General features: G+C 34.5%; 1 protein-coding gene across 6 annotated transcripts in view; it reads right to left on the bottom strand.

Annotated features, from left to right (window-relative positions):
• The window catches only part of PCNX1 (pecanex 1), a 152,425-nt gene that overhangs the window by 110,782 nt on the left and 25,189 nt on the right, over positions 1-16,454 (bottom strand). For all 6 annotated transcript variants that reach the window (XM_032837345.1, XM_032837348.1, XM_032837346.1 and 3 more), the window contains exon 2: positions 6,287-6,495. In XM_032837345.1, coding sequence (XP_032693236.1) covers positions 6,287-6,495 — 209 coding nt within the window. The remainder of the gene's footprint in view (positions 1-6,286; positions 6,496-16,454) is intronic.

The following is a 16,454-nucleotide window of genomic DNA, read 5'->3' as shown; positions in this document are numbered from 1 at the left end:
AGGATTTTTGAACTGCTGTACCAGAGCCGACAACCATAAGGCTCAAGTCTTCCTGCGTTCATTCATTCATGCAACAAACTGACAACTATACTGTACCAAGCACAGTGATAGGCTCTGGAAATGAAATTATTTTCCTGTCCATTTCTTCTCCTCAGAATGGAATGTGAGTCCAAGTGGGAAGGTGGGGAAAAACAGATATCAAGAACAAAAATCTACAAAAAAGATTTCATTTAAGGGTGAAACTTCAAAACACTTGAAGATTAGAAAAACACAAGGATATAAGCCAAAACTATTTTACTTTAACCATGGGCTAGAAGTCATAGCCTATGAAAGTTAAACTACTATAAGGACTAGAAAGGAAGAAATAAAACTGTTGTCACTTACAGAAAATCAAGAAATACCTATAAAGTTCCAACATTAATAGGGGAGTTTAGTGAGGCTGCTGGATAAATAGGAAACTGTTATATTTAAAGGAGAAAAAAAAAACAGAAAGGGCAATTATGAAACATTTCTGTAATGAAAACGCTATAAAATGATTTGTCAAATTTAACAAAAGCTATGCAAGTCTTTTAATGAAGAATTGATATATATTTACTGAAAGATATTAAAGAAGGCTAAGTAAATGGAGAGATTCAATATTGTAAAGCTATTAATTCCCAGCAGAGGAATCTACATATTCAATGTAATGTCTATAAAAATCCTACGTTCTTAAAGACTTTGCCCAACAGGCTCTAAATTCTATATCAAAGAACAAAGAGCCAAGAATAATAGTCACTCCTGAAAAAGAAAAATGTAGGAGGTCTGCCCCACCAGACATCAAAAGTCATGTCATAAAGCTACAATAACTGGGACAGTGTGGTAATGACAGAGGCACAAGCAACCAGATCAACAGAACAGAAAAGAGAGCCCATAAACACACCTGCCATATATGGAAATTTAGCTTATGACAGAGTGAGTACTAAAGATCACCAAGGAAAAGACAGTCTCTTTAACAAACACTGATTAAACCAGTTACTCATAAAGAAACAAGAGTCCAATCCCTACCTGATGCTACAAATAATTTGAACTGAAATCCAAAAACAAAAGAAATATGACTTTTAAAAGAAGATATAAGAGAATATATTTCTTATCTTTGTGTAGGAAATAACTGCTTAAACAAGACACAAAAAATGCTAATTATGAAAAAATGGTACATCTTGAATTTTAGAACATATGCTAATCATAAATCCCCTGAAGGAAGGCAAAATGGCAAGACACAAACTGGGAGAAAATGTCCGTAATGTATATAACCGATAAAGTAGTAGTATCATGAATTTCCTTTTAAAATTCCTACTGTTCAATAAGAAAAACACAAGTCCAAAGAAAAATGAAACAAGACATGAACGGGCCTTGAAAGAACAGAAAAACTAAATGGACCAAGTATGTATGATAAGATGCCCAACCTCATTAGTAATCAGAAAGTTTAACTGAAAGTCCCAATGAGGCACATTTAACACTTATTTGAATGGCAAAGTTTTAAGGCTTATCAAAACCAAATAATGATGAAGATATGGAACAACAAGAACTTTCACATACTAATGGTGTGAATATAAAGTCCCAAACAGGCTGGAATTATCTAATAAAACTGAACATGAAAATACCCTATGAATCAGTTTATATTCACTAGATATCTTGTGTACCAAGAAACACATAATGTGTCTTTAGAACACATAAATAAAATGAACAAGTAAATTGTAGTCTATTCCCACAGTAGTAGACTGTACAACAGTAAATATGAATAAATGAAAGCTATAAGCATCAACATAAATAAGCCAATAAAATACAATATTTTGGACCAAAAAACACCTCATAGAGGAATACATATAGTATTATTCTCTTTGGGATATCCTAAGGCAGATTAAAATTAATATGTTTAGTAATATTTACAAAGACTGGATAAGAAAGAAAAGCAAGGGAATTATTAACATAAAATTCAAGATAATGATCATTCTTGAAGGAAAAAGAAAACAGAATGAAATGGGAAAGAGGTATGTAAAGGCTTGTACGGTATTGGTATAATAACCTATTTCTTAAGTTTTGTGGTGGGTAATCAAATAGTCACTTTATTATTATTCTCTAAATTATACTGAATGATATGATTGATAAGCTATTTAGGAATATATACATTTCACAATAAAAATTTTTTAATTTTAAATTTTAAACTGAAAGAAAATGGAAGAAGAATTCAGTAATGAAAGGAAAGGAATTAAAAACACAGGGACACCTGGGTAGCTCAGCTGGTTAAGTGTCTGCCTTTGGCTCAGGTCATGAACTCAGGGTCCTGGGATCAAGCTCCATGTCCTTGGGCTCTGGGTCAGCAAGGAATCTGCTTGAGGATTCTCTCTCCCTTGCCCTCTGCCCCACCTCCCCTTAAAAGAAAAGGAATGGTTCTAAATGCTTTATATGTATTATCTCTCATCCATTCTTTGTATCCTGTATCATAAGATACAGTATTTTGGGGGAAGCCTGGGTGACTCAGTTGGTTAGACGACTGCCTTCAGCTCAGGTCATGACCCCGGAGTCCTGGGATCGAGTCCCGCGCATTGGGCTCCCAGCTCCACTGGGAGTCTGCTTCTCCCTCTGACCTTCTCCTCGTTCATGCTCTCTCACTGTCTCTCAAATAAATAAATAAAATCTTTAAAAAAAAAAAAGATATAGTATTTTTATTTATCTATTTTATATTTATTTATTTATATGTATTATACATATTTATATTTAGTATATATATATACTTCTAATTTTATTTATTCATTTATTTATAATATTATTTTATTTATTTGCCTCATCATTCAGGTGAGAAAGCCAAGGCATAAAAAGCTTAAGTAACTCCCCCCAAGGTCATACAGTCAGGAAGTGATTCAAGCCCTAGCAGATTAAGTGCAGAGTGTACATTCTGTCTGCTTACTCATGATACAAGGGTATGTATTTCCTAATAAAAATAAGATAGACTTAAGAAATACATAGAACCCATAGAAAATATGTGAAATTTTATGAGACAGGTAAAAAAATGGATATATTCACCATGTCCCAGATGAGACTTCATATTTTAAAGGTTAAGTTTTCTCCATATTGAATATACTTATCAAGTTTAATGGAATTTTCTGGAGGATGAGCAAAAGGGGCATCTCACAAAAAACTATGTACAGTTGACCCTTGAACAACACAGGTTTGAAACACGCAGGTCCACTTACATGTGGATTTTCTACATTTTACAGTACTGTAAATGTATTGTCTCGTCCTTATGATTTTCTTTAAAAACAGTATCTTTTCTCTAGCTTACTTTATTATAAGAACACAGTACATACATAACACATATGACATATAAAACATGTGTTAGTTGACTGTTTATGTTCCCAGTAAGGCTTCTAGTCAACAGTAGGCTATTAGTAGTTAAGTGGGGGGAGAGGAGTCAAAAGTTATACATGGATTTATTTTATTTTATTTTATTTTATTTTATTTTATTTATTTGAGAGAGCGTGAGAGTGAGAGAACACAAGAGGGGCAGCAGCAGAGGGAGGGGGAGAAGCAGGCTCCCTGCTCAGCGGGGCTTGATCCCAGCACCCTGGGATCACCTGAGCCGAAGATAGATGCTTCACCGACTGAGCCACCCAGGGGCCCCCATACATGGAAGGGGAAGGGGCTTGGTGCCCCTATAACCCCTCACTGTTCAGGAGTCGCTATTTACGCATGAGAAGAACTAAGAGAACACTCCAACAGAAAAGTACTGAAAAGGGATTCACAGTGCTAAATAATAAGCATATTAGTAAGCCATAAAACAGTACAAAATAAAAAACAAAACAAAACAAAACAAACAGCAGTATGGTATAAACAAAAGAGAAAGAGATCAATGGGTCAGAAAACAAAGCCCAGAAATTGATATAAGTATACATGCTTATGCTACATGAAAAGGAAAGTATTTAAAATTACTGAGGGAAAATGCATTATTCACTCAATAGTGTTGGGACTAACATAAAAAAAAAAAAAAAAAAAAGAATGTTTTCAGCTTGACTACAATTTAAGATGAAAAATTTAAAAAATGCCGAAAGCAAAGCAGACACAGGCAAACATTTATATAATATGGGGGAAGAAAAAAATCTCAAACAACTTGGTATCAAAGGCAAAACTAATAAAACATTCACAGAATAGACTGCACAAAAATAAACTGTGGCATATAAATAAATAAAATGCTATAAATTATTTGACACAAAATATAAAGAATTAAAATCCTTCATAAATACCTTCTCCAAATAAACAGCAAAAATCACCAACAGAAAAATGAACAATTCACAAAGTAAATATGTAACAATAATAACACAAGAAAAATACATCCATTTTAACTAGTAATCCAAAAACTTAAAAATTAAACAGTGAGCTATCTACCACAGTTTTGTCTAAATACCAAACACTCAATGTTGTCAATGTGCAGAAAAAGCAGCCCTCAAATTGTTGACAGTGGTAATTAGAAGGTTAATCTTTGGAATGTGGCGATATATACTGAAAAACTTAAAAATGGGTATAGCTTGCTAGTATTTTACCTCTGCCAAATTATAATTATAATTAAAATTTTAATCATTAAAAATGAAAACATCCCAGGGGCACCTGGCTGGCTCAGTTGGTAGACTGTGCAATTCTTGATCTTGGGGTTGTGAATTCGAGTCCCACCATTGAATAAATTTTTTTTTTTTTTAAAGATTTTATTTACTTTTCAGAGACAGAGCGAGCCAGCAAGTGACAGGCAAAGGGAGAAGCAGACTCCCCACTAAGCAAGGAGCCCAATGTGGGCTGGATCCCAGGACCCTGGGATCATGACCTGAGCTGAAGGCAGACGCTTAAGCAACAGAGCCACCCAGGCATCCCCAAAATAAAATCTTAAAAAAAAAATTTTAAACATCACAGTGATCTAACATACAAATTTAAATTTGAAAATAAAGTAACTAATATCAAAAGTTAAATTATGACATACCTACAAAATGGAATACTGTACAGTTATTAAAAATAGAAAAAAATAGTATGCAGAAAAAATGTTTTCACTACTTCAAATATTTTCTGAGAATCTATCAGTGACTCTGCTTTAGAACCTGGGAATAAAATAGTTCACAGGAAAAACAAGGCCCCTGCCTTCAAGAAACATATAATGCAAACAAATGACTAAGTAAGACAATTTCAAGTAGTGATTAATGTTATGAACATTATGATATAATCTTATGAATATTTGCTAATGAACAAACAGTGTAATCATGTTATGGGTGGAGAAAAGTGTAAATGAAAAGGGATAAACTCAATGTACTGGAAAACAGAAACATTACCTACCTTAAAAGAAGAATACCCACTTTTCATATTATACTGAGTGGAAACATCTCAGAGCGGTTAAAAACATGGACTCCAGATCAGAGTCCCTAGAATATTTCCTCCTTCTCACTCTAGTTTCCTCATCTATAAATCAGGAATAACTATAGTATCTATCTCACAGAACTGTTTTAAGGACAATTACACACAATAAGTGTTCATATAGTAACTGTTTTTTGAAGACTTATTATTAGTGGTACCTATCATTTCTATGAAATCATAATAAACTTCTTACTATGAATGAAATAAATCTTTTGGTCAACAAGAGAAAGGGGATGAGGCCGAGGCAATGACGAGAAATGTGACTGGGAGCCACAGGAGGAATATTTGTCTGGGAAGGGAAAGAAAACCTCTAGGAGGAGGCAACATCTACACAAACTTGAATCCTAAGAGGTCAGTTATACAAAGATGGAGGGAAGGAACAGCAAAGTTTCTAAGGTGAGAATATATAACTGAAAAATATTTACAATAGATTAAATGAAAAATGCAGATTAAAAATGTCAAGTAAAATATTATCACAATTTGCTTAACACATTTTACTTATACATATAAATAAAATATAAATGCTAAGATTTATAAGCCATGCTTTAAAATTACTTCTTCACACTGTTTTTCACTGGTTTTGGTCTTGGTGTGAATAACTATTTTACAATTATAACTTTTACTGGTCTAGCATGTTATTTAGTAACAAAGCCAGGACAGTTACTTAATCCCTCAGATATGCCTGTGAGCTTTGCTGGGGTCTAATGTGATCATCTGTACCCGTCCTGTTACCTCTTGTGGCAAGATCTGTAACTGCCTTAAACTCACATATCAAAACCGAGGCACAACACAAGAATCCCATCATTGTACACAAGCGTGACCCACATCCTTACAAACTGAGTGCCATGGGTTTCCTTACCTCGGTCCATTACTGTCTTTTCTTCTGGTTGAGCAGTTGCCTTGCTCAGCCTTAGCTCGCTGATCCGAGAACTCATGCGCGTTCCTCTCTACGACTTCTCCGGCGTCCAGGGCTCTGTGGAGTCGGTAGTTGACCATTTTCAGAACAACGAAAACAGCGGCTATCACAGGACAGTAAACTGCTACGATAATCATGGAAGAAGGAAGAGCCTTGGAGAGAAAGAAAATAAAGATAGGCATTAAAAAATATTTTATATTTTATTCAATTAGAGAAATCTGTAACTAAAATGATACACACACACACACGCAAAAGGGCAATGATGTTACTAGCACTAAGTTATAAAAGTGTAAGACAGCACTTACTGTAAGACAGACAGCCCAAGATAGTAGCCACGAGCTACACGCAGCGATTGAGCATCAGAGAGATGGTTAGTGTGAACTGAGATGTGCTCTAAGAATAACACTGGATTTTGGAGATACAGTATGCAAAAAAAGAGTGTAAAATATCTCGATTTTATATTGATTACATGTCAAAATAATGTTTAGATTATACTGGATTAAGTAAAGCACACTACTAAACTTATTCTCATCTGTTTCTTTTTATTTATTTTTAATGTGGCTACTAGAAAATTTTAAATTACATATGTGGCTTGCACGAGTTACGTTTCCACTGGAGAGCACAGTATAAAGTCCATGCCTAAAAGCTTATGATACAGCTGGAGAGTCAGGTATCACATTACATAATACACGAGTAAGACAGGATTGTGGTCCAAATATATATAAGCCCCATTTATATTTCTCTGGAACTCTCTTCCAGAGAGTTTATATCTTTAGGATATAAACATTCTTTGGGTTCTAGAAAGTTGTTCTAGTTAAAACTGTTAGAAGAATAACCTTTGAACTATGACTGAAAATGCAGATAAGACATGGGAGACATGCAAAATCCAATTATGTCTTCTTTTAAAATACTTGAAAATTGTAGCCTGACAAATTAAAGAAGAATACAGAACAAATCAAGCAAAAAGAAACAGATTAACTGAAAAAAACACAGAAGCTTCCTGGGCATGAGGATTGCAGACCCATCATACCTGAGGATCTACTGATGTGGACCTGGATCCAGGGGTGACAGGCACAGCGACCACCCCATTTGGAAAGCATGGCCTCAGGGCCACCACTGGCAGAGACTATAAAACCAGACACTTTATGCCCATTTTCATAAGATACAAATCACTCCCAGTGTTTGTAGCTCCAAATTTCATAAGATTTAACCCCAGTCATCTGAGAACATGGCTCCAAATTTGCTTGGAAATGTTACTTCGAATTGTTTGAGATGGTAAAACTAAAAAGATCCTGGTGAACCAGGTAGGTTCAGAATACAAACATGATAAAAGATTAAAAAAAAAAAAAAAGTTATTTTGTAGGGAGAGAGAAGGAAAGAAAGTGGGTTGGAATTGGGAGGGGAAAAACAAAAGTAAATAAAGCCCACAGTTTGCTACTTTTGAGTTGCATGTGGGCATAATAGGTATATATTTGGTACTTTTAAAACTTGGATTAAGGAAACCTTCATGTTAAAAAATTAAATCCGTGGTGGTGCCTGGGTGGCTCAGTGGGTTGATCCTCTGCCTTTGGCTTGGGTCATGATCTCAGGGTCCTGGGATCAAGCCCTGCATCAGGCTCTCTGCTCAGCAGGGAGCCTGCTTCCCCATTCTCTCTGCCTAGTTGTGCTCTCTCTCTCTGTCAAATAAATAAAAATCTTTTAAAAATTAATTAATTAATTAAACCTGTGAATTCAATTTAAATGTCATTGAATGACTTAGGTTTATGACTTTAAAATCCAAACTGTATTTAAAATTTTAGAAAAATCCATAAATATAAGGTTTAGAGAAGTTTAGTACTTGGAAAGATTTATTAGATAATCTAAGTATTTAAAAATGAATACTAAATTTATAAGTATAATTTAAAGAGATCCTAAGAGTAATTTAAAGGGATCTTAAGCTAAATTAAAAAAAAAAAAAACCTCTAAAACAGAATTGTTAAGAATGTATTCAATGAGTTTGAAACTGTTTTAACTTGTAACTTTAAAATAAATCTGATTTTTTTGTAAAACAAACAAACAAACAAAAAACATCCTTAATAAGAAAACACATATACACACATTGACAAAAATTCCAAAGTAAACACACAAACACATACAGACACATATACTGCTTAGAGTATTTACTAAAGTTCTGCATGATGCCAGTTTCTATACATGTTCATGTAAGAATTAGAATTCTTGGCAATCATTTAGTTCAACACCTTCACTTTCAGACAGAAAATTGAGACTTGCTAACTTTGAATGACTTAGCCAAGATTACCCATCTTTTGTTTTTGTTTTTAAAGATTTTATTTATTTATCTGATAGACATAGATCACAAGTAGGCAGAGAGGTAGGCAGAGAGAGGGAGGAGGAAGCAGGCTCCCCGCCAAGCAGAGGGCCCGATGCGGGGCTTGATCCCAGGACCCTGGGATCATGACCTGAGCAGAAGGCAGAGGCTTTAACCCACTGAGCCACCCAGGCACCCCAATATTACCCATCTTAATGACAAAATTAACCAATATTTCTCATGCCTAAGTCACTGCATGTTTTACTACACACCAATACCAATTCCATTCTCAAATGTAAATTGTCAATGAAAAATAAGTCAGAGTTCCATCATTATTCACCATAGTCCCTATTAAGATAAAAATTATTGATTATATTAATTAAGCAGATAGAAAGAAAACAACCTCACCATTATACTCAGAGTGGTAGACAAATTCCATGGAAATGTTAATGGCCCCTCCAAATGGGAAAAGAGAAAGAGACTACTTAATATTTGAATGGTCTATCATATCTGCATGTAGAGAGCCAAAGATTATGAATGCCTAAAACAGATCGAAATAAACTCTCTCCCTACTATTCTATTGCTACCAGTAGTAGATTATTGAATGCCAGAAAACATACTAAATGTACAGGATCTATATAGTAAGTACAGAATTTCTTCTCTTAAAACACTGAGCAGTGAAAAGACTGAAAACTAAATAAAAATTCAAGTGTCTATTTCATACCAGAAACCGCTATCAGATGATGAACACTTGTATTTTCTACTCAAACTACAGAGGTTATCCATTTATTTTATATCCTGTGGTTTAAATGCAGAAGCCCTGTCAATGGTTATTCTGGAGGACTCTAGGTGACAGAGGACAGCTATGCTCTAAGTTTCACTTTTCCCAGGAGGGATAAAATCCATAGACACACACTGGGCTGTTGGGTGATTTTATTCAAGTTTGTTCTCTACTTACATTACTTCACTACATAGCACAGCTGAAAATATTAGTATGATCATAAATGTATCACAAAACTTCCCTGTAACTACCTTACTAATACACAAGAAAATTTCAAATGGTATCTGCCGTTACAAAATTTCTGTGGCTCCTCTAAAATCAAAACCAAACAACTAAAGACTAGTTAGGACACCTATCCCTCAGTTTTATGATTATATACCAAAAGTGCAAACCAAGTAGTATTTACTATTTGCTTTTATATTTTATTAAATTAGGTATATTGATACTGTGTTTTCAAAGAAAGATTTTCAAAGACATTCATAATTTTATTTATCAACAAGCATCATCTCATTGGAAAACAGGTTCTTTTTCTAGGGGAAAAAAACAACTTTATGAGATAAAATTGCTTATTTTTCTGTTACAAATACAATTTCTGTATCCCATTCCACAATCCAATTCTAAATTAAAGTATCTATTTTGAGATTTTTTGGCAGGTACCTTTTTATACATACATTTTATATATATTTTATATATCTTCTAAATATTTTAAGTGTGTCTTTTTTAAGTAGGCTCCACACCCAACATGGGGCTTGAACTTACCACCGTGCGATCAAGAGTCATATGCTCTATTAACCGAGCCAGCCAGATGGCCCTGGCAGGTACTTATTGACTTACTATGTTCCATAACAAACAACACTTTAAAAAGTACTAATTTCCAGAGGTCATGTTTCATCCTAGTTATAATATTTTACCACAGATGTTATCTTCAAGTTAATGCTGATGACCAAGCACATTAACTGCTCTCTGATAATTAAAGTTGATCTATTTTATCTTCACTTCAAGGTCTATCTACAGGTACAAATTGCTCACATGGAAAGGCTGATTTTACTTCTTCCCTAGGATACCACAAACTGGATGGCAACAAACGAAGATGGGGTAGCAGGTGGTATAATACTGATGTTGGACAAACAAGGCCCTCCCTGAACATCCAGAAAGGTCACAGCACTGGCAAGCTCACGATAAAGACCAGCAGTCATCACAGACTTCAAGGGCTCTTCTACATCTTAAATATCTATGCATCTTATATATCCTATGTATCAAAAAGTATATCATGTGTATCAAAAATGACTAACCTCTTAATTCGGGGATCTGCTTATTTATATAGCCACACTCAAGTATTCATCCCAGTTCAGTCAGAAATCAGTGGTCTATAATTTAAAGGTTATCACAATGGCAAACTATCACCCACAACTGAGGTCAAGACTGTGAAAAAAAATTTAACATATCTCCTAAAATAGCTATTATTAATGTAAAACACCTTGTATGTTTATTTTCTTTTTTCCACTGTTGAAAATACCTTATTACTTAAGGCAACATTTACCATACTTTCGGCATCACAGCCTTAATAGGTATTCAAGCAAACATGTGAACTCTACATGTATTTTACATGAGATTCAACACATCTTAATTTCTTAAACTGACAGATGGATTAGAGACTTTAACCTAAAGAGCAAAACTTTCAAAATTTTAGAAGAAATATAGAAGAATATCTTTATGACCTTTAGGATATTTCTTAAGCACGATTCTCAAACCACACACTGTAAAGGAATGATAAATTAAAATTAAGAACTTCTGTTGAAGAGACAATATAAGCTAAGTGAAAAGAAAAGCTACAAACTAGAAGACCCATTAAAACATGTATTATATAGATATATGTATGTATATATTCATATACATATATACGCATAGATGCAATACATAAAGAATAAATATGTATAAATAATTTTTAAAATCAGTAACAAAGAGGGAAACAAACCAATGAAAACAAAGGACAATAAAAGGGCTTGACACAGAAAAACAGATATAAATAGCCAATAAAACAACATGTGAAAACATGTTCGACTTTATCAGTAAAAAAATAAAATAGAATCTAAAGCCACAGTATAGGGGCGCCTGGCTCAGTCAATAGAGAATGTGACTCTTGATCTCAGGGTTGTGAGTTCAAGTCCCCATGTCCAGAGTAGAGACTACTTGAAAAAAAGTAAAAGAAAACCACAATATATCATTTAATACCCATCCATATTTTAAAAAAAAACTAAATATGGAGAACTAGAATTCTTATTAAGTACTGGTAGAAATACAAATTGATAGTTATATCACCCATGATCTAGCAATTCCTATCATTAAGTATAAAATTGATAAAAACTCTTGTACATGCAACACTATAATAAGACTTTCATACAAAAAATGGAGAAAAAACTTAATTGAAAATGGAAAGGAAAATGGAAAACTGTAGACTAGTTGCCAGTGGAGTATGACAGTGAAAACTGCAGCCAAATACAGCCACATTAACTGTACAAACACAGTATGTATTATATTCCAAATATAAACATGTGCTTTACTGTATTTTCTTGATTTTTTTTTGGTAATGAGTATGTATTTCTTTTATAATTAGAAGAAAAGAGCTAAAATTTTAATAGTGACAAATGGGTTTTCATATTAGCTTTCATCTTTCACAGAGACATGATCTATATTCATCTCAATAATGGATGACTTAGCAATAGATCAAGTTCCAATCAAGGCAGTTTCTCACCCTTACTCCTTATTTGCAAAAAGTTAAAAAATATCTCAGTTCTCAATTATACATCCCTAAGGACAGCAGCAAGTATTAATGGCTGTTAGATAGCTCTAGATATTCAGATCATATATAGACCCCAAAACAGTGGTAAGCCTCCTTACTGCTATACTGTGTTAGATATCTTTTTTTAAAAGATTTTATTTTTATTTATTTATTTGACAGAGACAGACAGCACAAGTAGGCAGAGCAGCAGGCAGACAGAGAGGGGGAAGCAGGCTCCCCGCCAAGCAGAGAGCCCGCATTGGGGCTCGATCCCAGGACCCCAAGATCATGACCTGAGCCGAAGGCAGAGGCCCAACCCACTGAGCCACCCAGGCGCCCCCTGTTAGATACTTTTAATAAGATCATCTCTCTTAAACGTTGGATAGATAGAAATGCCAATCAAAACTACAATGAAATAATACCACGCACCATTAGGATGGCTACTATCAAGGGAGGGAGGGAGGAAAGATGAGAAAATAACAAGTGTTGGCAAAGAGAAAGAGAAACTGGAATATTTGTGCCCTGTTGACAGGAACGTAAAATGGTGCAGCCTCTATGAAAACAGTATGGTGGCCCCACAAAATTAAGAATTACTATGTTTGATCCAGCAATCCTACTTCTGAGTACTTACCCAGAAGAACTAAAAGCAAGATCTCAAAGAGGTATTTGTACACCCCAGTTCACAGCAACGATATGCACAAGAGCCAACAGGTAGAAGCAATGCAAACATCCATCAGCAGATAATAAACAAAATGCGGTCTCTACATATCATGGAATACTATTCAGCCTTTAAAAGGAAGGAAATCCTGTCATATGCTACAACACAGATGAACCTTGAGGCCATCTGCCAGGTGAAATAACTCAATCCCAACAAGACAAAATACTGGATGTTTCCATTTATATGAGGTATCTAAAGTAGTCAGATTCACAGAAATAGAGAGCAGAATGGTGGTTACCAGAAGCTGGCAAGAGGAAGAAATAGTAAGTTGTTAACAGGTATAACTTTGTTTCATAGTATGAAAAAGTTCTCAAAATCCAATGCACAACAATGTGAATATACTTAACATTACCAAATAATGCACTTTAAAAATGTGTTTAAATGGTAAATTTTACGTTACATGCACAGTGTAGTCCCTTAAATTCTGAGAGTTTATCCATAAGATTAAAAAAAAAAAAAACTGTGATAGGGCCAAGCTATTAAACATGCCAAATACATTTCTGATACGACTCTTTGAGAAAGACACTGGGAATCACAAAAATAATCATACTAGATTTATCACAATCATGAAATAAATGTCTTACATTTCATTCCAAACATCAAGTAATTCTCCCCTATGGCTAGCAGACTGCATGGCAGAAAAACAATCTTCTATACAATGCTCATTTTATGTGCAGCAGCAATATAAAGACATATACTCACTATGCTTTGCGTTAGATTCATAATTTTCCCTATTTTGAACACCGGTTCATCAAAATCTAGAAGCATTCACTTAACAAATAAGTATTTCCTTAATAAATTTGTAACTATTCTCAAACAGAACTGATTTCAAAGCATATTTTCCAGTTCCTATTACAATCCAGTTCCTATTACTATCTAATACTTAGGAACAACTAACATCTTATACTTAAATATCAACTGACAGCTAATACTTAGTGAGTGATTACCATGTACCAGGCACATTTCTAAGTGCTTTATGTATATTAACTCATTTAACCCTCACGATCACTTCACAAAGTCAGCACTGTGATTCTTCTATTTTTACAGATGGGGAAACCGAGGCACAAGGCGATAAGTAACTTGCCCAAGGTCTCAGAATGAGGCATTAAGGAGCAATTTTAACTCCAGACTCCTTGTTCTTCTTAATCATGATGCTCACCTGCCTCTAAATCAGAGGCTTTAAACGAAAAACTTTTTCTGTTTAAAGCCAAACAAAAAATATTTCATGCTTTACAGGTGATACGATCTGTTGAAACTAAACTCTGCTGCTAGCAGTGTGAAAGGTTCCCTACACAATACACACACTATATGAACACACAAGCAAGGTGTTTTCCCATAAACTATTTATGGACACTGAAATTTGAATTTCCTATAATTTTCACATATAGCATGAAATACTGCTCTTCTTTTGCTACTAAAATAGGTTAAAAAAAAAAAAAAGGTGGGGGGTACCTGCATGGTGCAGTCAGTTAAGAGACCAACTCTTGGTTTCAGCTCAGGTCATGACCTCAGGGCTCATGACCTGAGGCACACGTCAGGCTCCATGCTCAGCACAGAGTCTGCTTGGGACTCTCTCTCCCTCTGCCCCTCCCAACATAATGCTCTCTCCCGCTCTCTTTAATATAAATAAAAGAAATCTGAAACCAAAAAAACAAAAAGCATAAAACAAAAACAGGGGACACACCTCTGCTTACTCACCCTGATGGAAAATCGCTTTTGGCTTATTCACAAAAAGAAATATAAATGGATGAGCTAATTCCTACCATGTGCAGAACAGTTCCCTATCTATACCACCTTTCCTTTCTGGCAAACAGAGAGAATGCTGAGGGGAAAGGAAGAAGGATGGGCTTAGTAGAAAATGAGAGTCAACTAGGGGTAAGGAAAGAGGTTAGATCAGAAAGGAAATGAATTAAGCCTTACAGTTTTCGTATATAGGCTGTCCCCAAAGAACTTTAAAAAGGCTTTCGTATCACAATCATGGTTCCAGGAATTCAGGCCTCTTCCCATAGTCTCCTTTGGGGGTAAGATAAAGCGTTCTAGGTAAATATTTCATTTCAGAAGACAGGGTTGCAGAGGGAAAGGGAAACGTCCTCCCCGTGTTGAGATTCATGCATACTTTCCCATAGAAAAAAAAACAAAATACAGAAATATAATTTTCTATAAATCCAACTATACAATAAGTCAAATTGATTTCAGAGGGCCAACTGGGAACCTGTAACAAACTCTGAATACATCTTCCCCAAAGGCAACTAATTTACAAGTGAACCATTAGAACTTGAGCCTACCCATATTTCTGTAGAAATTTGAATTTTATCTATATAATATTTTAATATAAATAGAATCAGAAAAATACTAGATGCTATATATTAGATATGTTTAATTTATATTTTACATTTATGTTACTCCATAGTATATATTTGTATTTACATTTTTAGTTACATTTGAATGCTCTTCTTAGGGAAGTAGCATTTAAAATTATGTATTACCCAGATAAAAAAGGGTAGTATATATAGTATATATAACTCATCATCAACATATATGTACTAGGAGCTAGAGATGGGCAGCTTAAAATATGAACGAGAAGATGGCGTGGATATGAAAAGCAAGGAGGAAAAAAAAAAACCTTAACAAATAAAAGTAAGGATACATACTGATGGACTAAAATAATCATATACACTTTATAGGAATTTTCCCACCTTTTACTTTTTCCAGTAAAAAAAAATTTATGAATATAATTATAATAAACATATTCAGATATACTATGTCAAAATATATATTCCCAAATACAATTAGCCAAGAATGTAAATGATATAGCTGGAACTAGTGAGTCACAAAAATTCTTTTTAAAACTAAGCCATCCTCTCCTCTGTGTTGAAATGGCTTTCTAGTGAGATTAAGATACCTATTCCGAAGCCAACAAGGAGGAGCCAATTCTATTTTATTTAGAATAAAAAATAACTAATACATTTGGAAATTTTAACTAGTTATTAAACTGTCAGAACAGCAAATAAAAACAGAAAGGTAGAGATATTTATGCATTTAAATTTAAGACTCATACAAGTTTATCTTTCAACATTACATCTAGAAACTGAACTCCATTCTTTACCAAAAAATTCCCCAAATGAAGTCTAAATAATTATCTAAGAACATAACTTGAGAATCACCAATGTTTTGATTTACAAATGCTTTTCTAAGTAAACCTAATCATGCTAGAAAGAGAATGGGGACGGGGGTGCCTGGGTGACTCAGTCATTAAGCATCTACCTTTGGCTCTGGTCATGATCCCGTGATCCTGGAGAGGAAGGTCCTGGGATGAGCCCTGTATCAGGCTCCCTGCTCAGCAGGGAGCCTGCTTCTCCTTCTCCCACTCCCCCTGCTTGTGTTCCCTCTCTAGCTGTCTCTCCTGTCTCTCTCTCTGTCAAATAAATAAGTAAAATCTTTAAAAAAAAAAAAAAAAAAAAAGGACAGAAAAAGAATAGGGTATCCTATGGTAAGAACTATCTTGATTCATATTTCCTTTCATAA

The sequence above is a fragment of the Lontra canadensis genome, unplaced genomic scaffold (genome assembly GCF_010015895.1).
Source record: "Lontra canadensis isolate GAN:19392208 unplaced genomic scaffold, GSC_riverotter_1.0 scaffold98, whole genome shotgun sequence".
NCBI lineage: Eukaryota > Metazoa > Chordata > Mammalia > Carnivora > Mustelidae > Lontra > Lontra canadensis.
Note: the sequence above shows the minus strand (reverse complement) of the source record. Positions and strands in the feature narration are given on the sequence as shown.